Below are 25,561 nucleotides of genomic sequence, written 5' to 3'. Positions count from 1 at the left end.
ATAAAATACCAGTTCTGATTACTTTTAATCCCTTAAGCAAATGACTAACTGATTTACTCTGCCTAGTTAAAGTAACGGATCCTGGCATGGGCTTTGTGCTGAATTCCAGCCTGAGTGAAACCAGCTGTAGACAGTATAACACAGGGATCTTCTAACTTCAGGTTGATCTGGCACAGTTTCATTAGCATTAATCATCATTACTGCTGTCTGTAATTCTTATCAGAGTAAGAGCGTGCAGCCTTCATTTAGATAACACTTTTTTAAAGAAACCAGCATGTGACCGGTGTGCTGGTTCCACAACTTGGTTCTTAGGCATTTAATAAGCATTTTAAATTATTGAAAAAATATGGATTGTAACTGTCAAATGCTGACTTTTATTATAGTGCTGTTAACAACTTTTTTTTTTCTAGCACTTTCTATTCTATTTTAATTCTACTTAGTGCTGTTAAAAACTTTTTTTTTTTTTTTTTTTTTTAAATAACATCGATATACTATGGTTATATACTATCACAAATATTATAGATTATTTAAACAGTTGTTTGGGCCCAGATGCTATGGTAATGCCACCTGATAGAGAAACATTCAAAATATTGTAATATTTTAAATGTATTACGTAAATCCAAACAAAATGAAATTAGTGACTGAAATCAATAAATATTTGAATATTTTAAATTATACTTTTTATAAATTTAAAGAAAAAAAAAAATATATATATATATATTTTTTTTTTCAGCCAGTTATATTCAAATGAAGGGCATTAGACGACAGAAGGCAAGTTCACATACTAACTCGTTTTTATTAATACAGAACTGCATGCTACAGAGACTGTACAGCATTAACATTTATTCATTACAAAACATGGTTTTTGGGAACCATTTCAAATAATGGAAAACAAAACGGAAAACAAAACAAAACAAAAAATGAAATAAAAACAAACCAAAATAAAAAATAAGAGCATAAAAGAGAACAGGAACATCACAGCCGTTAAGGAAACATTCAAACTATTCATCATTAGCATCTTAATAAACCAGAGAAGTAATCGACGGGTTACAGTTGCGTCATGTCAACTACAATGGCACCGAATGAATGATTCTCTTGTAGCTTTTTTACAGCTTCTTGCAACATCAACATGCCTATTTTTTCTATCTACCTATATGTAGTAGTGTACTTAAAAGTGGCAGTTTGTGTTTTTTTGTAGTATTTAATAGTTTTTTATGAACCTCCTAATGTACATAATTTGGCCCTTCAAGGTTTATACAGTATGACGTCCGTCTTTTATTAAGTTTAAATTTTATTATTTGACAATCTGCTACCAAACACATTTGTTATAGCAACATTTATACTACATACATAGCAATCTATGTAACGTCACAGCAAATTATGGTTGAAAAAGAAAAGAAAAAAACAAACATTGGACAACGAAAGAACCTACAGCGTCGTAAGAGGTGGAGAGGAAATTATCACAAATTTTGGCACGGGAAAAAATCTGTACACAATTCTACAGTCTGGCGGAGATGAGACTGTGCAATAGAAAAGAAGGGCTTGAGACGAAATTTGATTGGTTCACAAGCTCGTATTTAATACAAATAATGAAGGAGAACCAATTCTTTGAGAAAAGGGCTCACCGAATCCTCACCTACTTTGTATATCTGTCTTTAAACATGTCTATGTAAAACTACATAACAATTATGCATTTTTCTGTTGTACAGCTGTAAAACAAAAAGCAAAACATGAATAAAAACGAACCCAAAAAATTCATAAAAAATTTGGCAGATTCACAAAGCTATACTCTACAACTTAGTGTATTTAATTATCAATATTTAATCATAATAATTTCATTTTTTAGATAATGACAGGTCAAATATTGACCAATGAACTTTGATAAAGAATTAACGAAATTTTCATAGCCATATCGCACAGAAAAAAACAAGAGAATCAGAATGCAGAATGAAAAAAGACAAGACACGCGACAGACGGATAGACAGACAGAGAAAGCTGGTTTAAAAAAACAACGAAGCTAGTCTATCGACTTGGTTACGAGCGAAAGGGGTTGAGTCGTGGTGGAGCTGGGCAGCAGAGAGTGGGAATGACATGCTGATGTGGGCCTGGAGGAGGCGGAGCCTGTGGGTCGGGACGACGACACGTCTGAGGGGTCCAAGGAGCCGTTGTGTGCCGAGCCGGACGTTTTGCCCGCCACGGAGTTGTCCAACAGAGCTAAAGGTGGAGGCGGAGCCATGGAGAGGTGATGGTGTTGGGATGACGAGAGCAGGGGGGGCGGCTTCATAGTCAGTGAGAGAGGTTGCATTTGTTCAGTCTGTAGTTTGGACTCTTTCGAGGACGGGGAGGGAGAGACCATGGAGGGGGAGGATGGGGGGGACTCTAGTAAGCTTCCGTCCGAAGAAGGAGGACTGGCACAGCTGCCTTCACCTTGAATGTAGCGAATGCACTTCTTTTTTCTCCTAAAAAACAAAACAAAAAAAAGAGGGGACACATTGAAGTTCTCTGTCTGAACCTTAGAGTGAACCACACAGAGCCGTAACGTCCATTTAAATGCACATATCTTAAATTCGGGACACCCATGCTGATCTCATTAGCAACTTTGGCGGACCCACTTTCAGACTCTGCATGAAAATGGACGCTAGAGCCAGACGAGATTAGGAGGCATCTCGCTCTCACACGGTGTCACACGATTACATGCAGAGAGGACAGGACAGTGGGAAGACGTGAGAAAAATGAACAGACGGAATGAGGAAGGAGGATGATGAAAGAGGTGAGGCCTACATCTCTCTTTGTTTTCCTTTGGCGGCGCAATGCAACTCCAAACAAAAGAACTCCACCCCGGTTTCGCAAACCGCGAGGGGATCCATCCGGTTTACACATCAGCTTGAATTATTACACTTCTCTTTCTCCCTTCTTTTTTCCTGTCTTTTTCCTCGTGTTCCTTCAGGGGAAGTTCAGATGGTGGGGTAAGAGGTTAGAGAGGAAGCGCTACTCTCAGCTTGCCCCTAAGACATGTGTGTGAGCGCTCTGCACAGAGGTCGTGGTGCCATGTTTGCATTTCTGCTCGGGTCAGGACCTCCCTCGTCTGCTACGCCTACGGCCAGCCATTCCAGCCAGCCACATCTCACCAGCGCCAAGCCAGCGCGCCGTGAGGTAGGGGGAGAGAGAGAAAGAGAGAGAGAGAGAGAGAGAAGAAGCGATAGGATGAGAGAAAGCGCGAGAAACAGTGAGAGAGAGGGAAAACCTCAGTGTACCTTGCCCTACCTGACCTGACCAACCCCCCTTCCTCCCCAAAAACTCTCTTTATCCTGCCTAAAGGGCGAGCTCAGTGATGCAGCCGAGGCTAACTCCAAAAAGAGAAAAGAGAGTAAAATAAAAGGGAATTAAATCAAAGACAGGGGGAGCTAGAGAGTTGCGGGAGAACCGGGTTCAATTAACCGCCAAATTCTTTGTGGTTTCGTCATGAAAATAACAGCCAGGTAAGGATTGTTTCTCAAGTCATACCCCTGCCTGCTCTTATGCGTGTTGATTTTAGACGAAAGTGCGAAAAAGACACTGCGAGACAGTCAGGGAGGTCGATACACACTATGATGAAGAAAAATGACAAAAAGAGGACGGAAATCTTGTCACGGCCACTTAAACCCACTTTATTTATGGTGGGCATGCACGACATGCAGCCGGAGGGATCTGCAAAGAACAGACTTAATAAAGAGGAGACGTGGCACTTCAGGGTCAAAGATGGGTGAATCGAGGCAGAGATGTGTTCGTTTGATCCGCCTGCTACTCTACTCTGTGCTGTACAGCTACGAAACACGGTTTGGGTCTGTCAAGGTGCTAACTGCCTGTCAAACAGCGGCAAATAAGCTAATATCCATTTTTTAAGAGCCATATTGATTCTAAGTATCTCACGGAGTTCCTTATTGATTTATGGGTCTCTGAGGGAATTTCTCCAGATGCATCTTTCAGGAAACAGAGCTGAGTGGGGTCTTTTAACCTTACAGCTCCCTAAATCAAGACGCAATTACCAGCGTTTCTCTCAGCACAGCCCAAAAAATGCACAGGCTGTTCCGCTGAATAACAAGAGGTGCTGATGAACGGCACTAACCCGCAAAAAATACAACCTCATCAACTCCAGCTACACCCGTCCATACAAATAAAACAGTTACTGGCTAGCAAGATAGTTTTTTGTTTTGTTTTCAAGAAAATGCTAAATATTGCGTGGTTTCAACTTAAAAGTACGAACAACAATGCTGGTTATGAGCGAATCAAATCAAAGAGATTCAACAGTCTACAAAAGAAAGATAAATTACTCTTGTGCTTTTTCATACAATATTTAACTCATAAAAATATCTAATGGAAAATATAGCATTAAAGCAATTTTCTTTTTAGTTATTAAATATAAGTATATGAATTTTCAGTTTACCCCTCCACTTGCAGGTATGGCAAACGTGAACTCTGGACCATGCGTCCAACATCCAACACTCAGATTGACATATAATCTAAAGTTTAGAAGCTTTCTGCTGCTCCTGAAGGAGGTCAGACTGGAGGGAGTGGATTTTTGGAGAATCAGATGGATTTCTACACTAGCAAGGATAATGAAATCGGTGGAACAGGGGATTCAGTTGGGCAAGTAGAAAACGGACAGTGGAGTATCACAACAGCACAACGTCTGATGTCCACGATGGAAGGGTGAAAAGGAAAGAGTGCACAAGCATGACACAGAAAAGGGTATTACTTAGCAGAAACAAATACCTACCATCAACACATTCCCAATTCAAAGACTGCTTGTATTAGAACAGAAAGACAAGAGGTTGGGACTGAATAAAGGGTTATAAGAGAGGAGTGGAGAAGGAAGAAGAAGGGGAGGAAAAAAAAGAGAGAGGGGGGGATGAGATGGCATCACCCCAACCCTACCCTCCACAAAACAAGTGGCTTCATCACACAGTCCTAACAGAAGTGACCAGGGCAGAACAGTACAAAACAGCAGATTAGTTCCTTGGGCAGAAACACCAGCAATACTGAATTATACGAATATAAAAACTCAAAAGTTTATGCTTGACTTGAAATTGAACCACAATGCCTGTGTAATTATGCTTTTGTCATTTTCTGCCCGAGGATTTCAGTTCGTCTGAAGTGTTTCTAAAGTCAGAAAAGGACAGAAACAAGTAAGAAAAAAGTCTTTGTGAAACATATAAACTGTAACAAGGCCTCAGAGATTGAAGTAGGAAAATATAATCCATGGAAAAAGTTTCAAAAGAAGAAAAGCTGATTTTTGTCATCTTAAAATCAACATCATCGTAATTTATATCTTCTCCCCAAGAATGGGGCTGGGAATATACCTGCAGGGTTTGCACCATAAACCCAGCTGGTCAAGCCCGAACAAGGCACGACACTTCTTAGGGGTATTTGCATCTGTTATCCATAGAGGAACATAAAACACAACAAAGAAAGAAAAAAAAAGCACACGTCATTGGACACAAAAAGGCATGGAGCTAGAGCAAATGAATCAGCTGTGGACATTGGTACCGTGCCTCCCCAAAAAACTTACCATGACCAGCTCCTCTCAACCCTCTGGCCACACCCCTCCCCCTTAACAGAGGGAAATAAACCCCGCCTTTTTATCTAACCCCGCCTCTTTCCAATTCAATTAAAAAAGGAGTACTACATGAACTCCTTTTTTCACACACTCACACAAAAATAACCACACAAACAACCCTTCCGCCCCATCTAGCAATGAAAAAAAAAAAACATCGCCCAGATTTGCAGAAGCTGATTGGCAGAGGAAGTGGCGTGGAGAGAATGCGAGGCTGAGAGAGCCAGAAAAGTGGGAGGAGGCACCAACGAGAGAGTTTCCCAGCTGTCACCTGCTCTAGCACACCTGCCGGCACACCAAATACACACCTGCATGGGCCACACCAGTTATTCTGCTGGTCGAGCCCGAAACGTGCGCGACACTTCTTTGGGGCGCTCAGATCTGACGTGACGAAGAAGGGAAGAGGAAGCCAGCGGAGGAGAGATGAAATCAGAAAAGAGAGCGGAAAGAGAGATAAATTGAATCCAATGAATCTGACGAGCTCTATAAAAGTCTTTTTCCCCCTACACATAAATTTAAATAGTAGCAATTGACCATATTTTGTTAGTAATACAAACAATTAGAAATTAAAAACGGCAAGAAACAAATATGAAAGTAAATGATGACAGAAATCAATACATCAGCACTCAGTGCATGCCTTCCATAACCAAGGCTCTTTATGGGTAAATAAATGCTCGTTCGTTAAAAGGTAAGCGTTGCAGGATGCAGCAGATATGGATACATGTCTGCCGGCCATTCTCTGGCTGTTCTAGACTAGAGGAGGTGATAGGGACAGGTTGTTGAGGTAGCAGGAGCAGGGAGGAGCTATAGGAGGGAGGCGGAGCATTAGTTTAAGCCAGGGAAACACTACGAAGCTGCTTCATAATCAGGCCTGGTCCATGTTCATCCACCTCAAACAGCCCACCTGAGCACCAGGGTGAAGGTCATGGATAGATGGGTGTTTGAGGAGGGTGAAGGCAGGTTGTAAGCGGAGCAGATCAAGAGGAGACAGGGCAGAGCCCGCAATCATGCTGGCACAGGGGCAGCTACTGAAGGCAGTAGATTAAGGAGGTTTACCCTGATAACAACATCTCTGGTTATTCTTAGCATAAAGAGGTCTTTCCTATAAACATACTGCAGCTGCATGCTTAGAGTTTAACAAATCGGGGATTCTTTACTTAATAACAAATGACTTTTAACACAGAAGCATCTTTTGATGAAAGTATGTGTATAATGAAAAATGGAGCAAAGGAAACAACTGAAAAGGAGCAAAATAAAGCAACATATTCTTCAAGAGAATAACTGAGCTTAGCAAATAAAAGATATATGAAGCAAATACGTGGCATTATTCATTAAAGAAATATAATTATATATTTGATATACTGCACAAGCACAAATAAACAAATACATAAAGAACCAAAAAAAAAATCGGAAAAAAGCAAGTTAGTAATTTAAGACTCAAAATGACATTAGCACCTGTAATCGGAGGGAGTGAAAGGCAAGGGTTTGGAAAATATTCTCTGTGTTCTGGAAAAAAAAAGAACAAGATACAGAGGCCTTCAAAAGGTGTCCATGGTGGAGAGAGACCGCAAATACATTACTCTGCATACTTCCTGGGCAATATCTCACAGTAATCAGCATCATAAAGAAGAACGGTCAAGTGAATCAAATCAATGTAATTAGCAAACCTCCTTAATTGAAAGAAGTGGGTGAATTTAAACAAACAAACAAACAACCAACCAAACAAAAATCTTTTTATATTATCACTACATAAGCAGGTATATAAAAAGCATGCAGCAGGCACAGTCCAAAGTTACGACCACATGAGCACAGTGACACAAGCATGGGCGGCACATTCGGAGGCTGGCACTCAGTCACAAGGGTGATTAACTCTCACACTCTCAAAACATACATATCACAGTACGATAAATGCTGGAGGGGGGCTGGGCAAGGGGTCGGGGGCAGCTGGTGGGAGGGGGTCATGCATATTCAATGTTATTAACGCTCAACATGGGGCAAGGGGAGGGGAGGGGGATAACAAGCAGTCTATCGTGTAAATATTGCATTGGGTAGCATAGCTATATACAAAATGAGGCAGGCACAAAAAAGACTTTCATCTTTGAGATGTCACACTTGTGACAGATGATGGGTCTGATTTAATATGAGAGATAATTGCAGCTCACTTACCATTGCCCTCTCCTGCCTGCTTTTCCCTTTTTCTCTTCTTCTTTTTCCCCTGATAGTTACCCGCCAGAAAAAGAGAAATAGACAGGAACCTTAGTTATTATATTGCAGAAAAGACCAAGACATGAAATGAACAAGAGAGGCCAATGTTTTCACTGATTTATTTATTCATGTAAGAGCCTGAAGGTTTGAAATGCCACTGCAGGACAAAACAGAACTTTCCCTATCTTTCTATTTCTCTCCTTTTGTTTATTCCTTGTTATCTCGCTGCTGCTTAGTTTTCCTTTCATTGTGAAACGATTGGAAGCTCTTGAGGTTTCTTTGAGCGGCTCGGTTTACTGGAGGGGAAGAGCGGAGCGAGAGAACTTTTGTTGCGTTTGTCCTCCTCGAAAACGGGCTACGGTTCCGTCGGACGTGTCCGTGATTGCGTTGAGGCCGAGGTCAGGCCCGGACAGTGCGATTATCATGCTCCGGTTGAGGAACTTTGACTAGGCGAGTCAAGTAACATGGTCAGACTCCAAGGAGAGTTGACAGGCTAGGCGGTGGGGCCGTTTGTCAGGCGCGAAACTCCGGCGAAACAGTAAACGGTGCGCTCGTTCCCCATTTCTGGTGGTGGAGAGAGATGTCCTCTTTCATCAAAGCTGCGAGGCGTTTAGGCCCTGTGGTTATTTAATTACTCTGATCTCAGCTCGCCTTTCTCTTTTTAGGTGAACCAGTGGAATACTAATGAAAGCAGTGGAAAGAACTAGATCTGACTGCACTGAGGAATAGCACACGTACAGTGGATGGACCTAAAAGTCTTCCAGCTTGGCTTAGCTGATTAGGCTGGTCTGTTTTACTGGTTTGGGGAAGCCCAGCTACCTAAAACAAGGTCTGTGTGCTTTAGTTTTCTCCAAAGGCTGTTGGGTGATTCTCAATACACATCTAGATGGCTTTAAACTGCTCTACGGCCCCTGGGGAGGGAATAAACAATTGTTACTTGTTGAAAACTTAAAAACTTACATAGTTGTCTCGTGCCGACCAGCCGGGGTACAGCTGCATGTGAAGCTGTCGTTCTTTCCTGGCTAACTCGTAGTATTTGGCCTGCTCCTCTCGAGACAGAGCATGCCACTGCACACATAGAAACACACACACACACATCCGTCAAAGCTGCGGCCATCACAGAGGAAGAGACCACTGATATTTTAGGCTCAAACAACACGGAAGTGTTTCCAACCACTGTCATTAAAATTTCCCCTTCCCCTGGTATTGTACTTTTACTCAGTAGCAACATTGAGCAAGATTACAGTTACACAGAAATAGAAACGTGAATAAGCAGTGTTTTTCCACCGCCGACAACACTGCAATCTGTGGTCTTAGTAGTTGAGACAGCCTGCTGCTACTTTGTATGGTGCGTTAGAGACGCTCACCCTTCGGCCTAGGATCTGGTTGATAGCTGCGCTCTCTTTAAGTGTGCATTCTGCCACCACTTTGGCTCTCATTTCCTTCATGTAAAGCATGAACGCGTTCAGAGGTTTCTTTATGTGTGGCTGCTTCTTCTTTTCCTCCTCTTTTTTCGCATCCTGTTTCCTGCGAATGGGAGGGATCGGATGTTAGCGCGTGCATACCAGCTTGTGACAGCATTGGATTAATAGAGAACTGATAAGTGTAAAGTAAACTCACGAGCTGTTGAGGGAGCCGATGTCACTGTGAGAGGACTCCTGCTTGACGTTGTGCGTGACGATGGCTGGATGGGGGATCCCTGTGGTGTGCAAACTGTGGTGGGGGGGCACCATGTGAGGAGGGAACCTGGAGGAGAGAAGACTGTGTAAATCGTCAGAGTGGACATGGGTGAAATGATGGATGGACACACACATTCACAGAGCAAAGCACTGACTATGAGCTAAAGACTTGACACATCATTGGCTATAAAGACAAAGCAGCAGTAACCTAATACATCTGTTATGTGGGAAAAGGGAAATGGCAATAAATGACAAATTCAAAATCTAGAACTCGACATGAAACAAAAAGCATTTTAGTTCCAAAATGCGATGCATTTCGAAATCAAACAAAACAGATGGAGTGAATTTTGGGAAGGATATAAATTTATCCATGATGTTTTGATTGCATCATAAAAGTGGGCAACGATTCAATTACTGGTTAATATTATTAATATAATTTTTCCCCACAGCCACGTAAGCAAAACAAAAAAGTCATTTCAGAGGCAGAGAAATTGTGAAGTTTTGATATGAAACATTTTTTCTTCAGAATAACATGCACTGATAATCTGACCACAATAATGAATAGTAATGATCAAAACATTATTTTTATATTGTCTTTAACAAAAAGTGGGCTATAATATTCTTGGATATAATTTTTTCCCACCCGCACAGTCTTAGAGAAATTGTTACATTTTGATAATTTTTGACAACTGTTTTCTTCAAAACAACACGCATGATAATTCATTATAAATAAGAGCAAAAAAAAAAAACATTACGATACATCAAAATATTTGAGTGGGATATAAAGTTATTGGTTAATTTTATTTTCTTCCACCCACATGGCCTTGTTCATTTCAAAGTGGAGAAAACACTACATTGTGACAAAAGAAAAATTACTATGAACAATGTGTGTTGATGACTCACATACCACAAACATTTATGAATAAATGAAATAGGGTCAAATTGTTTTCATGAGTATTTTTCTGATTCAAAATAATATTTTTGATTAGTGTGGTCATTTTGAGACTATTTAGGGTGGTCATTTTCTTCTCAATTACTTTACAATTTGATTATTTTCCTTAAAACATAAACTAAAACGTCCCTTGGCTGATTGAAGGACTTGTCTATAATATCATCCCCTAGCATTATATAAAGATCTGTAGGAATGCAGAATTCCTGAGTGTACAAATAAACATATCTGTGCCTGAGTGTGTGTATGTGTGTGTGTGTGTGTGTTGTAGTGCGTCCCAGTTGTGCATGGCCGTACACAAATCTGAGAGAAAGAATGAAGGATGATGAAAAAAAGAGAAGGAATAATTCTTTTTTTTCAAACAGCTCATTATCTGCTTGAGTGTGGCTATATGGCTTGGAGCCAGAATATAATGATGAGCGTAAACTCACAAGGAACAACTAGTTTCTGTTGGAGGTTCTCTCTGGGGACTGTGTTTCCCCCCAATCTCTCTTCTCCTATTCTCTCTTCCCTTCATCCCTGACACATTTGTGTTTGTGCCATGTCATCCGGGCCGCCCGTCCGCTTCTACCGAGGGGGGACCGGCGTTGTGGCTGCAGCGGTGTGATCATTAGCCCCCACCTTTTTTCTTTCTCTTTCTGTCCTTGCATACTTGTTAAAATTTCCTCTGTTCCACCGTCCAATTTTTCCCTCCTTTTCCTCCTGACTGTCCCATCAGCGCCGCCCCCACCCGTGCCGCTGTTGCCATAGCGAGGCCCAGGTTATGGTTTAAACATGACGGCCATCCCTTTGAAGCACAGGGCATCATTCCGCTCATCAGCACGCAGCAGAGCCTGCCACCAATTTAGCCCTGCTGAGGGAAGAGTGAGACAGAGAGGTGTGCCGAGAAGGGCCCCTGCAGGGTCCAATGTCTCAATCTTCTTCCATACCAGCCGAGTGTCAGTGAGTGCCATTTAATTGCCAATCGGAGCGATGGCCACGGCGCCTGTTTAATGTATAATGACCCCACCGGTGCGCTCTGTCTGTCATTCGCTTTCTCTTCCTCCACCGAAAAAGAAGGGATAGGAGCGGAGGAACATATCAAAGGGCAGGAACGGGCAGGGGCCGAGGGGCCGAGGGGCCTACACTTCCTCCCCCTGTCACCCAGGACGGCTGATACACCTGTATGACTCCAACCCCATTATCAAAACCATGTAGCTCAATTGCCGGATCCGAGTCCGCGCTGTTCGTGATCTGAAATGTATTTTTTAGGAGGCTGAAGTGTTACCTGGGTGAAAAGCAGATCGCTACATGAAGCCCTGTGTGCTAACTGCATAATAAATGACGGCAGATAGGGCCATCAGAATCTCTATGAGCCAAAGACAGGCACCAGAGAGCATCATATGGGCGTCTCTTAATCCCGAGGCCTCCTGGAGTTCTCGTCCACTGACTGTGAAAGAAGACAAAGCAAGACTTCCCCCTCCCTCTCTCTCGCCCTCTTTATTCATAGAAAAACCATAAACACAATTAATGAAACCTTTTCCTGGTGCTCATTATTTTGCGCAGGAGGCCGGTGACAGCGGACGCCGCCGGTTTTGACACAAACATGCTAAAGCACCTTCCCTCCGCAGAGACACAAGACCACCACTTATTAATCTATGCTAATTCAATTACAGATTATCAAAACGCATTAGCTCTTCCCCAGCACATCGCCAATCCCCCTAGCCCCCATTCAGAAGATTCAATTAGCCTGCACTGGAAATAGGATGATCACAATATAAAGGCCTCATTAGAACAGAATCAGCTGTCACTTAAGTGAAGGTCTAGCGCCGGAGCAGAGGCTGCAGACCCGCGCGAAGCAGGCAGAATGGGCTCATTTCGGGCCTTGGCAGGGTACAAACGACTTCTCTATGGAGCCGAGACCTCAAAACACACACGGGGTGAAAGCTGTTGGTGTCAAATGTGTGAAGCCTTGGTTTCAGAGCCAGCTGTTAATAAAAACGGACCTTTAAGAGTCGGGACCAGCTGCAAAGACCCTGTGCTCATAAGCAGAGCAGCTGCCAATGCACTCTGATCATCATTGCAGAGCTAAATATTGTGTTTCAGAGCTGTTATGTTTGGCCTGACAACTTTAAACTGTGAGGATGATGAAAATATACTAGATGCAAGCGCGAGATTGGGCCTCATTTACTCACGCAAGCAGAATCAATGTTAATTGTTTGTTTTAACATTCTTGTGTAAATTTGCTGCATTCACTGAGATAATTTACTTTGTTTTATGATTTACTTACGAAGAAATTTGTTCTGCTCATGTTTCATGAAGTAATCTGCGGTTCAAGAATAAACTGTTCATAAGATATTCTTATGTATTTTTTATTTGCATGTGTTGTTCTTTAAGATTTTACTAAAATGTGTTCTGCTCATTTCATGAATGAATCATTCGTAAAACCATTTGTGCATACATTTGTCTATGTACATAACAGTAAATTAAATTAACTTCTCTTTGCATCAAAGAGAGGTTAATTTAGAAAAAATGTTTTACGAATGATTCACACAAAAACTCATTCTTCTCATTTTTGATGAAATATTATTTTTTTATTTCATGTCTAAATTGTTCATAATTATACTTTGGACACGAAAATGTACAATTACGCAAGCAATTTTACACAACTCACACATATTTGTTTCCGCTCGTGTTTCATGAATGAGGGCCCAATGTTTGAGCATGTTAAACATCCAAATGTCCTGAACAGAAACACTGTATGAGACATTTCTTTGAGTTTTGAGTATCTTCTCCAAAGCTTTTCTCCCCTCAAAAATACTCAAACCTCAGGCCAGTGTTTAAGGCGCACAAAACCCCTCCCTGTTCCTCCCTCCCTGCTCACATTTATCCATCAACGTCCTCTGGTCTAAGCTCGCCAGGCCTCCAGAGCTGCTTTTCCAATCACTCTGCAATTAAACAAGAGTTTGTCCCTGTCTGGAGACACAGGCTGGGCTCGAGTTGGTCTCCATTTCTCGAAACTATAAACCAGATCTGCCTCTGTGCCTCTCTGGCTAGTCTCAGCACTACCACCATCATCATCATCATCATCATCTTCACATTCATCATCATTGCGAAAAGAGTATCATATGTTTCCGATTAGGAGGGAAAGGCCGAGTAAATGTAGAAGAAGGTGACCACCAAATGAAGCTGTTTGCATCTCACTTTTGTGTTCAAATGATATAAAAGCTATAAAGCAAGCAGAGATTTGTCATCTACAGCAAACACCTCCCACTTCTCACATAACAGATGAGTAACAGTCACAAGGGAGCAATCACTGTCACAGTTAAAACAAACAAATGCTCACACGCATATCCCACAATCCCCCCACCCACCCACACAACCATTAGTGCTCTCCTGGGGGCATTTGCGTCCAAATCGACACTTAAACCAGACCCCAACGGGCCACACAAAGCTCTCGCTCAGCGTCCAACGACGGCCCCCGAAATCTGCAGCGGTTTACTTCTGCATGTGACTGTAGTTAAACTGACAGTCCTCTCGTTCTCTGCCATTCAGTCGGGGTAAACGTTCTTTAGGGGTCTCATTATAAAATGATAACAATAATTAATATTTTAATACATAGCGGATCGCACGGGACCGTCTTTTTGAACACTGAGGCGAGAGCTGTCTCTCCTTAAGGGAGAAGTTTGCAAGGGTTTTGACACGCGCCATCCCAAGGCTCAACTCACCTTGACATGGACGCATTGACAGTGAGGGCAGTTGGGTAGGGGTGTCTGAAACCTCCCGTCGTGATTGGGTAAACTGGTTGACCTTGCCTAGGAAAAGAAGAAAGGAAGAGAGGTAAAGGAAGGGATGAAAAAAGAGAAAAAAGCACTCTCTATGCAGGCGGCTTTATTCTCATTTGATCAGAACAAAAATCTAGGGGATTGCAGAGCGCAGATCAAAGGGAAGCAAACTCTGAACAATTTGAATGCCACAAATCTGATAGGAATGGCTAATTAAATTTCATAACCCCGCGCTTGGTGTCGATGGAAGCCCCTCTCCCTGAGCTGAAACTAGGTGTTTTGTTGTGCTAATTAAAGACGAAGCACCGGCCCCTTTAATGGAGCCATCACGCTAATTGAGGTCTACACATCCAAAGACAAACAATAATGAATGTAAATTTATACCAAAATAAAGTGCAGAGAATCAAAGGGCCGTGGCTGCGCTTGGGGCCTCTCTCGGTATTTAGATCGTGGTGAGAAAACATTAAATTAACAGAGCTTAATTTGTAGCCTTTTGTCATATTAACAAGTGTTGACAAGAGTTACCAGGGGAGAGCCCCCGTGTGGAATTGTGGGTAAAATACTGGCAATCACAGTTCATTACTCTAATTGGACAATACAGAGACACGCAAAATAGCATTTGCCACAAAGAGGCAATTTAGAGTTTAGGGGATGAAGAAAGCCATGGGTGCATTGCTGTGGGCCCCAGTGGTGCCTTTCCAGAATGTATAAACTGTACAGAGGGTTAAGAGTTAGCTTTTGTGTCCTGTGATGGCCGAAGTCTCAAACTGCATCTTAAGTACCCAGAGGCCCACAGCAAGGCGGACAGAGGCCTGGAGAATATAAGATACACAATGGCAAAAGGCAACATATTTGAACAAATGCAGTCTTAAATATGTCATAATATATGAAGTGGTGCCCAAAAGTCAGGTTCCTCAATAAAAATCTGGGATCTGTGATTCATAATCAAACTGAACCCTGTAAAATAAAATAAGCACTGATAAAATTTAAATATTTTATTTTAATTAAATATTTTATTTAAGATTCACGTGTTTTGATATATATATATTAAACATACATATTGAATAACACATAATTATATTCAAAACTGATTAATTAAAAGCATTTTTAAGATCTCAGACTTTGGACCCCACTTAACATCATGTTATAACAGCATCACAAAGACGAAAGAAGAGGAATAAAATTGGGCTGCTTACTGTGGTACTAACCATCCTAGCGGATGGGGAATCTGGCCTACAGTGCCAGGTGACAGGGGGTAGTAGGGGGATATATCTGAAGGATGTGGAGGCCTTGGGATTCCTGCAAGAGAAATATAAAAAGTGCAAAGAAAAGAATGAAGAGAGAGAGAGAAAGAGATGTGTATGTGAACGGTGTGAAAATGTTTCTGCTCTTGTCCTGACACAGAAATTCCCCGATGAAGTTTAAGTGTTAAATTTATCCTTTGTAAGATACACAATTGAACAAAGTCAACATCAGAGGGAGGTGGGAGAGGGAGGAGGTTGAGCTCACATGCACAGCTCTAAATCACACGTTCTGATCAAAGCTTGTGGAGGCAGCCATGATGTTGTATGGCACACGGGGGAGAGGAGAAAAAATACAGAGCCCTGTCACATTTGTCTATCGAATCAGAGGATTAACAACGCGCAATAATTGAGGTTCACAAGTCAACAACGCAAACACTGCAGCATGTGTTAAGAGAGACTGACACATTAGCGGTGGATGTCTGTTCAAGTGTGGAAACGGTCCCAATATTGGTTTTAGAGTTTAGCGGCCAATTAACCACATTATTAACATTACATGTGGTGGGTAGAAGGTTTAAAACAACCCTAAATAAGAATTCAGTGGTTTACAATAGCATAAGTTAGCAACAATGTGAATGACAAAAAAAACATCAAGCTAACAAGCTAGCTGACTTTGGACTGACTCAATGTACTTCCATTTAGTCTACTTGATGCCATTTTGCCTCAAAATCTACTAAATTTGGTTTTGTAAAAATAAACACTTAAAAAAGTAGTCATTCTAAAGGTAAACGACTAAAATGAGTGTAAAAATTCTGCTTGATACTGCTGGCTAATATTAGCCGTGCAGAACAAGGAAAACAATGTCTCCACAGCACATTGGCACTGCGTACAGCGGTCTTAATACAATTAGTTAATTAATTAAACTCTAAACTCAATTAAGCGAGCCATTAAGCAGCACATTAAACAGTCTCTGAGTCCTTAAAGAGGCCCTTAGTGATAAGGTCTGTTATGAGAGCAGAAAAAGCCTCTCTAAAATCAACATGCAGGTTGTCGACAGCTTTGAAGAGCAGCTGTTCGACTGTATAGTGTTGCAGAAGAGGAAAATGCCTCTATGTGTGATAATCTGATTCTGAAACATACCACCAAATGACATTATATCACACCTGAACAGAAATCTTTTTGTTTTTGAGATGAGAATCCTGACAGATACCACATAAGCCTTCAAATCGAGTTTCCTGGTAAACCTCCTGCTCATACAGTTTTCATCCTGGTTGGGAAATATAGATTTCACAATTGTCCGATTTGTGCGTCATCAAAAGTGGGCAAAAACTGAGATTTTGTTTCTCCGAATCAGAACAAGAATAGCTTTGGGATCCCGCAGTTAAGTAACAGAGCTACATCTCCCAGAAGTCAAGTGGCTCCACAGGCTTAACCGACCCAGGTCAACAGCTCCATCTCAACATGCACACAAAAGGAGGGGTGCAACCTTGGCCCTGAGCCAAGACGACTCCGAAACGCTCTGATGCAACTTACCAGGTAGCTGTGAATACAGACTGGCGAGATCACAGTGTAACCGTGACAGCGCCGTTCGTTAACCAGGCCTGAAGGTTAGCCTTGGGTTTCGTCCTGCCTGTTTTGAAATTCATGAATGTAAAGGAAGACGTGCATGCATATGTACCTGTTTTGGGGTCCACGTCTGCCTGTAGATGTGGAGGGGGGTTCCCAGGCGTGAAGTGCTCATTGCTGTAAGTGATCAGAGGTGTGAGCGGGTGCACATGGTGAGGGTGCTGTACCACGGGGACCTTATTAGACTGGCAAGAAACAGAAAAAGAGAGGGAAGGGGGTGGGAAGAAGAAGAAGAAGCTTTTAATACATGTTTGGGTTGAGGCAGAAACACACCGGCACCTCCATTTCAACTCTGCGTCCATCACAAACCACAAGCCCATTCTCAGAACAGGGTGGTTTGTAATTAAAAACACTTTCAGACGTGCACTTTATTGATTCAACAGTCATTGGATGCATAAAAGACACAGTGCCTGATTGCATTACGTGACCCAAACAAACAATCACCAAAACCACCTAATAAACCAAATGACAGCCAATCTGAGCACACTCTCGCTCTCCCTCCTTTTTTTTCTGGGTTACCCGCATCTCGTGCTCCCACCCCTTCCTCTTCCTTCAGGGTCTGGTTTTGGAAAGGGTTTGCATTATAAAAGATAGTAAAGGAGGGGTGGAGGGGAAGAGAGAAAATCCATTTCTGCATTTTGGTCAAATTGGTTTTAGCTATGTAATCTGCTCTTTGCGTTCTTAAGTGGCACAGGCCCCATTTTCAATTACCCAAGATTACAGCCGAGCAGAGGGGTGCTGAGGCATGGCCTGGCATTAGTGTATTCCCAGTACACGCGACCTAACCAGATTACTGCCGTGCCGTAGATTTGACGGGACACACGTGGACTGGGATTTGCTTCCGTAGACGCTGCATAAATCGGCGCAAACCAAGCCGACTGACAGGAAAACATCTCAAGCTGTTCGCATACATGCGGGTTTTGAGGCGCCTGCACGTATGATTGACAGCTGTGCATGTCCTGCAGCACATTCGGAAAAAGGCACATAGGGGCCACTGTCTTTATTTAAAATGTGCCAAATTAAATCCAGCACTTGAGATGTTGTTAAAAACACAATGGCGTTAAATGTCAGGACATGTTTTATAAAAGCAGAGGTGAGCCATCCTTTTGTCAGGACTAAAATATCAGAGCTTTGAGAATGGGAAGGACACCAGGGCCCAGGCCTGAGAGGTTGAAGTGTCCATCCAGGGCCTCTAAACAGGCACAGAGAGAGGCCGCTTTCAGCATTGGGGGCGTTCCGCTCTGCCATATTCCCAATGAAAGATTAATGAACTGAACAGAGCAGCTCGAGGAAAGAAAAGGGGCTCTGGGGACGTTTTCGGGGCCCCTGAGAGCAGAAAATAGTGTGGAGACAGAAAGAGAAATGGGAAAAGGAAAGCACGAGGCCGTGGAGAAAAACAACTAGAGAGATAAGATATAAAAATACATTTTAAAAAGAAAGACCTGTCATCAGAAAAACAGACGGGGATGATGACAGCTGCCAAACACAGCTGACGAGTTTGCCATTAAGGGAACGGTGCCGCACACCCCTCCACCGCAACCTACCCCATAACCTCCCCCTCAGTAATGATGTGAAAGAATGTTGTCAATTCTCCCTGCGCTGAAAGGCTTTAGTAGCCATTTAAATGAGTTCTTTTGTACAAGGCCTCTCCATTGAGGGACAGCTCCAAATGGCTGTCCACTGCGGCCACATTCACCCAGAGACAAGCCAAATGATTTACATCACAGTCACTGGGCCTAACAGAACCCCTTTCAAACGCCACACAGCCACACGAATAATAGCCGGGCATCCCGTTTATCTGGCTTCTGGGGAGCGCAGCACGCTATCGCGGCTTGCTACAGTAGCGTTTCTGCCCGCTTCTCCACCTAAACGGATCAGAAAAACCCTGAGAAGAAAAAAGGAGGTCGATTGGAATAGCTAGAAATAGAATTTCTTTAACTTGTATTCTTCGCACGGGAGAAACGCGCCTGCAAAAACGTGGACCTGCGTTTAGGCCTGGCACGCAAGCACTTTTCTGTTTGGTTTTTCTTTGTTGTCATGATGCCTTCCGGACAAGACACACAGTGGGACAAAAATAACATGGCACAATGGATAATCACCATACAAAAACACATTCTTCAAACAATTTCCCTTCTGAGTGCTATTCAAGTCCATTAAGTCTTCAGTCTTAAGAAAAGCCTCACAATAAATCTGGCTCTATTGACCCCGTTGCTATTGTACGATGGCTTTACCCTGTTCTTCCAGACATGGCTAATTGTCTCTAGCAACTCAGGGGAGTGAGGAAGACCACCTACGTACGCTCCCGTGCATTCTCGCGGACAACCGCATATACTGTCGGACGCTAACAATCGCAGAATAAGCGTTCTTTAAAACCCTACTTCTAAACAACTCATTGAGTTTAGAGACTGACACACGGAGGTCCAGCGGGACACACAATAAACCCACACAAGGAACACAAAGAAAATATGTGGGCGTCTTTTTCTCTATTATGTGCAAAGAAAGCGGGCTACTTCCTGTTTAATCGTTTGCCAATACCTCCCACCACAATCATCACAACTACACAGAGGAAAAAAGGCTAAAGGACTAATTCACATAACCAGGTAAATAATAATGATAATATTAAAAAAGAAAACCGGATTTCCAGAGGTGGTGATTTCCTGAGAACACCGGCAGTTTGTAGATGTGTTTGAACGAGGAAAATAAATATAAAATACTCAATGTTTGTCAACAAATCTGTCTGTATACCCATTGAGTGTTTGAGTAAATCTGTAGACATACATACCCTCCTCCGGACCAATGAGATTGACAGTTTCTGCTTGGGGTCATGACCCCTAGTGGTGGTCTTACAAAAGCCGGGCCTGTTTTAATGGACAGGCCATGGAGAGGCCTGTTTGTCTTAGAAGAGCATGTCACACTCATTTTGATGCGGCGTCTATCAAATCCTGTCCTTCACTCTCTCTTTCTCTCTCGTTCACAAACAAAGTAATGTGCACACACACACACACAAGTTTTTAAGTTTTTAGTTATCACAAGGATGACTTTTATACTCACAAAATACACATTGTCACTCAAGAGAAAGAATATATCAGGGTTCCCACTCCTTTGAACAACAAATTATTTTCTATCAATTTAGTAACAATTTGAAATTCATTTTAATTATTATTATTATTAATTAGCCTACATATATTTATTATTATTTTTATAATTTATATATCGCCTTTCGCAAATACTCAAGGCCACTTTATAGGGTAAATTTACATCAAAGCAAAAAAAAAACAAATGATCATTGTATAGTTGTTTTTTATAGACAATTAAATATTTAAGAGCAGATTATCATAAAAAAAGAAAAAAACATATTTACTATACAAATTCCCATAATAAATCAATTTAAATAAATCATAATACTCATATTTTAAAATGTACGAGACCCCTGATATTAAGTAAATCTTACATCAGATGATTATTAGAAAAAGAATTACTTGTAATTACTAATTACAAAAAAAATATTTAATAGAGACTGTGAGAGGTTTTGTAGACAAGAAAACATTTAAGAGCAGAACATAGTTAGAAAAATATATATTTACTATATAATTTCCATAATAAACCATCATTTAAATAAATAATAATAAATAAAAATGTACAAATAAAAATGTATAACAACACTGATACTAAGCAAATCTTACATCAGTTGATTATTAAATTTTTTTAAAAAACATAATCATTTCATAGTGACTGTGAAAGTGTTTTTTTAGTCAATTAAATAATTAAGAGCAGAACATACTTAGAAAAAAATATATTTACTATATCAATTTCCAAAATAAATCATAATAATAATAATTGTAAAAAAATTTTTTTTAAAAAGATCACTGATAGTAAGTAAATCTTAACTGATTATTGGGAAAAAATCACAAAATTTGGTTATAGTGATATATGGTTATTCTGTGAGAGGCCTGTGGAAGAGATACAAGGAGAAATAGGAAGACAGAGGGCCGGAGAGCAGCAGGAAAAAGCTGTTGGCGCTACATTTCCGCTTGGTGGCACCTTGCAGAGCAATTTAAAGACAAAATGTGAAGGTGGCGACCTTGTGGCCCCTGAGGGCCTGAGCGCCTCTCTCCGCTTTACGGCATGATATGATGAGTTGTCACTGGAGCTTGTGGGCTCTAATGAGCTGTAGTGGGGCTAGGGTGGGGGGGGACACACAGGGGGTGTGACATCCTCATGATGGATAGAGGGGCTCTCAGGCCTGCGAAATTCCAGAGCAAGCAAAAAAAAGCTGCCAAGGACTTGAACTCGAGAAGCGTACGTGCCAATGGCTCGCATCCAAGCACAGTGGACACAATGCAGAAAACATCCACGCTTGTTTATGTATGGGAATGTTCAAATGAGCAAGAAATAGATGCAGCCAATGTGTGCCGTTCGGAAAAGAAAGCTCGAAATGAGACAGAAGAACTTCAAAAGAATGTGGAACTATGATGATGTCACCGTCACTATAACAACCCTCATCCGCCCACCGCTCACACAAACGGATACAAACAAAACGAATGCCTAACTTTGACACTCTATGAATATATAAATAGCAACTTCCCTCCTCTGTTCTCAAAACAGAAAAACATGGTGCCAATTTTTCACTTCCTTCATATAAAAACAAATGAGATACAGAAAACTCTCAAAAAATTAAGAAAAAAGTGTAATATTGCTTCTAATGAAAGTGAAAGCAACATACACGTGCAGGATTATTTAACAAAGAATTATTAATGCATTTTATGGCGCTACATTTCCGCTTGGTGGCACCTTGCAGAGCAATTTAAAGACAAAATGTGAAGGTGGCGACCTTGTGGCCCCTGAGGGCCTGAGCGCCTCTCTCCGCTTTACGGCATGATATGATGAGTTGTCACTGGAGCTTGTGGGCTCTAATGAGCTGTAGTGGGGCTAGGGGGGGGGGGGACACACAGGGGGTGTGACATCCTCATGATGGATAGAGGGGCTCTCAGGCCTGCGAAATTCCAGAGCAAGCAAAAAAAAGCTGCCAAGGACTTGAACTCGAGATGCGTACGTGCCAATGGCTCGCATCCAAGCACAGTGGACACAATGCAGAAAACATCCACGCTTGTTTATGTATGGGAATGTTCAAATGAGCAAGAAATAGATGCAGCCAATGTGTGCCGTTCGGAAAAGAAAGCTCGAAATGAGACAGAAGAACTTCAAAAGAATGTGGAACTATGATGATGTCACCGTCACTATAACAACCCTCATCCGCCCACCGCTCACACACACAAATGCATACAAACAAAACAAATGCCTAACTATGACTCTCTATGAAAATATAAATAGCAACTTCCCTCCTCTGTTCTCAAAACAGAAAAACATGGTGCCAATTTTTCACTTCCTTCATATAAAAACAAATGAGATACAGAAAACTCTCAAAAAATTAAGAAAAAAGTGTAATATTGCTTCTAATGAAAGTGAAAGCAACATACACGTGCAGGATTATTTAACAAAGAATTATTAATGCATTTTAAGCCTCAAGTAAATGTAAGAATATTTTTTCTGTCAATTTAAAGCAATAAAGAAAAATGAAATGACAACAGAACTAATTTTCTTAAATGCAAATTAAAGTCACAGGCTGAAAATAAACACCGAGAATACTTATGCTATAATCATATTGTTCATATATTATGACTTCACTTCCTTTCCAACAACCTTTGATCAGACACTTTTTAACTAAATGCACATCTTCAAATGCCATATCCATCAATCTATCTTAGTTCTTCCTTATGAAACACACACACACACACACACACACACACATTCACAGACATCTTAAGCCACTCTGAAGCAGATAAAAAGACAGTGCATCCTTTACCACAGTCCTGGCACTGAGTCAGTCTAACAAAAGCAGAGAGAAGATTTTAAAAAGGCCACACGAGTGTGAAAGCAGCGTGTGTATTAGCGCTGAGCACTTACCCAGGCATTAAGACTGAATTGCCAGCAGCCAACCTGCTGCAGGAGAGACAGCCCAGAGGCCAGAGAGACAGTCTTTCCTCCCCTCTCCTCCAGCCCCAGTGAAAGGCCTTCTCTCGGGTACATGAGCAGCGCCGCGGCCCTCCCCTGTCCTCCACCTCTCACTCCCGCCAACTAATAAGAGTGTTTCTCCTTTCTTCCCTCTCTTCTTGTTCTTTTTCAACCTTAGCTTCTTTCCCAAAACTGCTATTGTGTTTGAGCGGGTGCATGTGTGTGTGTCCCACACCAAAGGGTCTGTGCAAAAGTTCACGCGCACGCCATTGTTGGTTTTTTTTTTTTTTTTCTTTAGGAGCGGATCACAGTGAGAGCTGCGTCTCAGGACGTCCGGCAAGGCCTGTCCTCCGCCGGCGGATAATCACTCATTCCTCCGTCAGGTTTTCCGTTTTCCAAAGGGTCTTGGCAAAAGTTCGCGCGCACGCCATTGTTGGTTTTTTTTTTTTTTTTCTTTAGGAGCGGATCACAGTGAGAGCTGCGTCTCAGGACGTCCGGCAAGGCCTGTCCTCCGCCGGCGGATAATCACTCATTCCTCCGTCAGGTTTTCCGTTTTCAGTCGGTCCAGCTCAAAGTGATACGTTGTTTTTTTAAAAAGATGAAGAGGAATCTCACTTGATAGTTATCAGAGCTGCAGAGATGTCTTCCCACAAGCAAAGAAACATGAAAAACCACTAGGAAAAAAAAGCTTATTATGGTTGTGCATGTGTCTGTCCAAGTTTGTGTGTGTTTGTGTGGGTTCTGCAGTGCCTCCAGGATGCCCAAAGACGAACTAGCAGCTTGAAAAGCCTTGGCTACAACAAGGTAAAGCGAGCAAGGCAAGGGAAGAAGACAGAAAGAGAGAGAGCGAGAGAAAAGACAAGAGAAAACAACATCCACAAAGGGAGGGCAAGATCAGCAAAGTGTGGCAAGCAGTCACTTAGCTGTGTGATTCGGACAGTCCCCTCTCTAAGCCCACCATCCGGGGGAGGACGGAGGAAAAGGGGAGAAAGGTATTTGTCTCCGTTTTGACATGGATGTGACATCAATGTGGGGTCTTGTTTCTATTGTTTTATTCCCTCTATTTCTTTTTTAGGGGAATAAAGAAGCTCCCACATTTAACTCATTAAATTTAACGGCAAAGGCCTTTGGTGCATCTACTCCACAAATCCTTTCTTTTATTTGTGTGTATTTTTTATTTTACTTTGCTGTCTTTAAATAATTTTTCTAAATATTAACCATCTGGATTCACAAAAACAAGAAATTGAAATAACTAATTCAAAACTTTCCGTCCGTTTTATCACAATCTAAAAATGTGTATCTTTTCCCTTGTTTTTGATTTCAAATGTAATTTTTATGTAGCCACAAATATCCCACTATTTTAAACTTTTCAATTTTAAATTAAAAAATACACTGCCAAAAACCAACTGTCATTACATCTGAAATTATTTTGTACAATTTTATTTTTCTCATACATTTAAAAGAAAAAATGTACCTCCATTTTTTGAAACTGAGAAAGTGCACATGCTGTTTTTCAATGCTTACATTTTCCCTCCCTTTCTCCTCGCCGCTGTTCGGCTGCTGTCCTCTGGCCCTAAATGCCAAAACAAAACCCTGGGAATGTCCTCTACAAGACTCACACAAAAGCCAGCCTGACAAGTAAAAGAGCCCCGGCAACGTGGCAGCTAATTGCCTCCCCTCCCTCTATTCAGCCGGTCCGCCACGCTCCCACGGCCCCCCTCTGCCACACGTGCAATTTCTTAAGTAAACTAGCAGTTCGGCCGCCGCTGACCGGCAGCCTGCAAACACCCGCCACAATGATGACAAGCCAAGCGCAGCCATAAAGGATCAAAAACATTATCAGGAGACAAAATTTACAATCATTCTTAATGTTTTTAAATAAGAGAAAATAATGAGGAGAAAAATACATAATTAAATAAATGTAATGCTATTAAGAACATTGAAAAATAAATACTTCCACTGATTCTACAAAGTAAACTCCTATTGTAAGAAGACCTCTGCCAATAATATGTGAATTTATTTTGATGCCAAAGAAATTAAATTAACAATTTCAATTAATTATAATAAAAATAGATTTTATAATAGATGCATTTTAAAGACAATTCAATATTACAATTATAAATTCTCTTTTGAAATAAAGAGTAATTTTTAAATAGATTAAAATGGCATTCCATTCTGAATTATATGTCTATTAATAATACACATAATGATTTTTAAAAAATTGTGTATATAAATATTAGTTATATTTATAAAAAAAACAAAAGCCAATTATAAATCATATTTTGTATTTGTTTCAAAATCTCAACATTTATTTCTTTTTAGTTTATTTTAACATTATTACACTGACAAAAGATTATTTTAAGAATCTAAACTGTAATTGCTTCTTTAAATTTTATATTATAATTGAAATAACAATTTAAATTCGTAAAACATTTATAAAACTCTTTGCTTTGCAAAAAAACGTATGAGAGACTGTCAGACAATGCAATCAA

The 25,561-nt window shown here is 41.3% G+C and overlaps 1 protein-coding gene across 17 annotated transcripts in view; it reads right to left on the bottom strand.

Moving 5' to 3' along the window:
* Positions 1–1,561: 1,561 nt before the first annotated feature.
* The window catches only part of tcf7l2 (transcription factor 7 like 2), an 83,883-nt gene continuing 59,883 nt past the window's right edge, over positions 1,562–25,561 (bottom strand). For 2 of the 17 annotated variants that reach the window (XM_016572350.1, XM_016572356.1), the window contains 10 exons: positions 17,110–17,242; positions 15,387–15,489; positions 14,134–14,220; positions 9,419–9,559; positions 9,166–9,325; positions 8,759–8,866; positions 7,760–7,823; positions 7,049–7,099; positions 5,340–5,412; positions 1,562–2,459 (listed from right to left, as the gene is read on the bottom strand). In XM_016572350.1, the coding sequence (XP_016427836.1) occupies positions 2,018–2,459; positions 5,340–5,412; positions 7,049–7,099; positions 7,760–7,823; positions 8,759–8,866; positions 9,166–9,325; positions 9,419–9,559; positions 14,134–14,220; positions 15,387–15,489; positions 17,110–17,242 (1,362 nt within the window). In that variant the 3' untranslated portion in view covers positions 1,562–2,017. Of the gene's footprint in view, positions 2,460–4,755; positions 4,818–5,339; positions 5,413–5,901; positions 5,975–7,048; positions 7,100–7,759; positions 7,824–8,758; positions 8,867–9,165; positions 9,326–9,418; positions 9,560–14,133; positions 14,221–15,386; positions 15,490–17,109; positions 17,243–25,561 lie in introns of those variants that run through there. The other 15 variants (XM_016572363.1, XM_016572365.1, XM_016572367.1 and 12 more) reach the window with 15 other exon arrangements.

Source organism: Sinocyclocheilus rhinocerous, unplaced genomic scaffold (assembly GCF_001515625.1).
Source record: "Sinocyclocheilus rhinocerous isolate Xijiao unplaced genomic scaffold, SAMN03320098_v1.1 scaffold140, whole genome shotgun sequence".
In the NCBI taxonomy this organism is placed as follows: domain Eukaryota; kingdom Metazoa; phylum Chordata; class Actinopteri; order Cypriniformes; family Cyprinidae; genus Sinocyclocheilus; species Sinocyclocheilus rhinocerous.
This window is presented reverse-complemented; position numbering and strand designations above follow the sequence as displayed.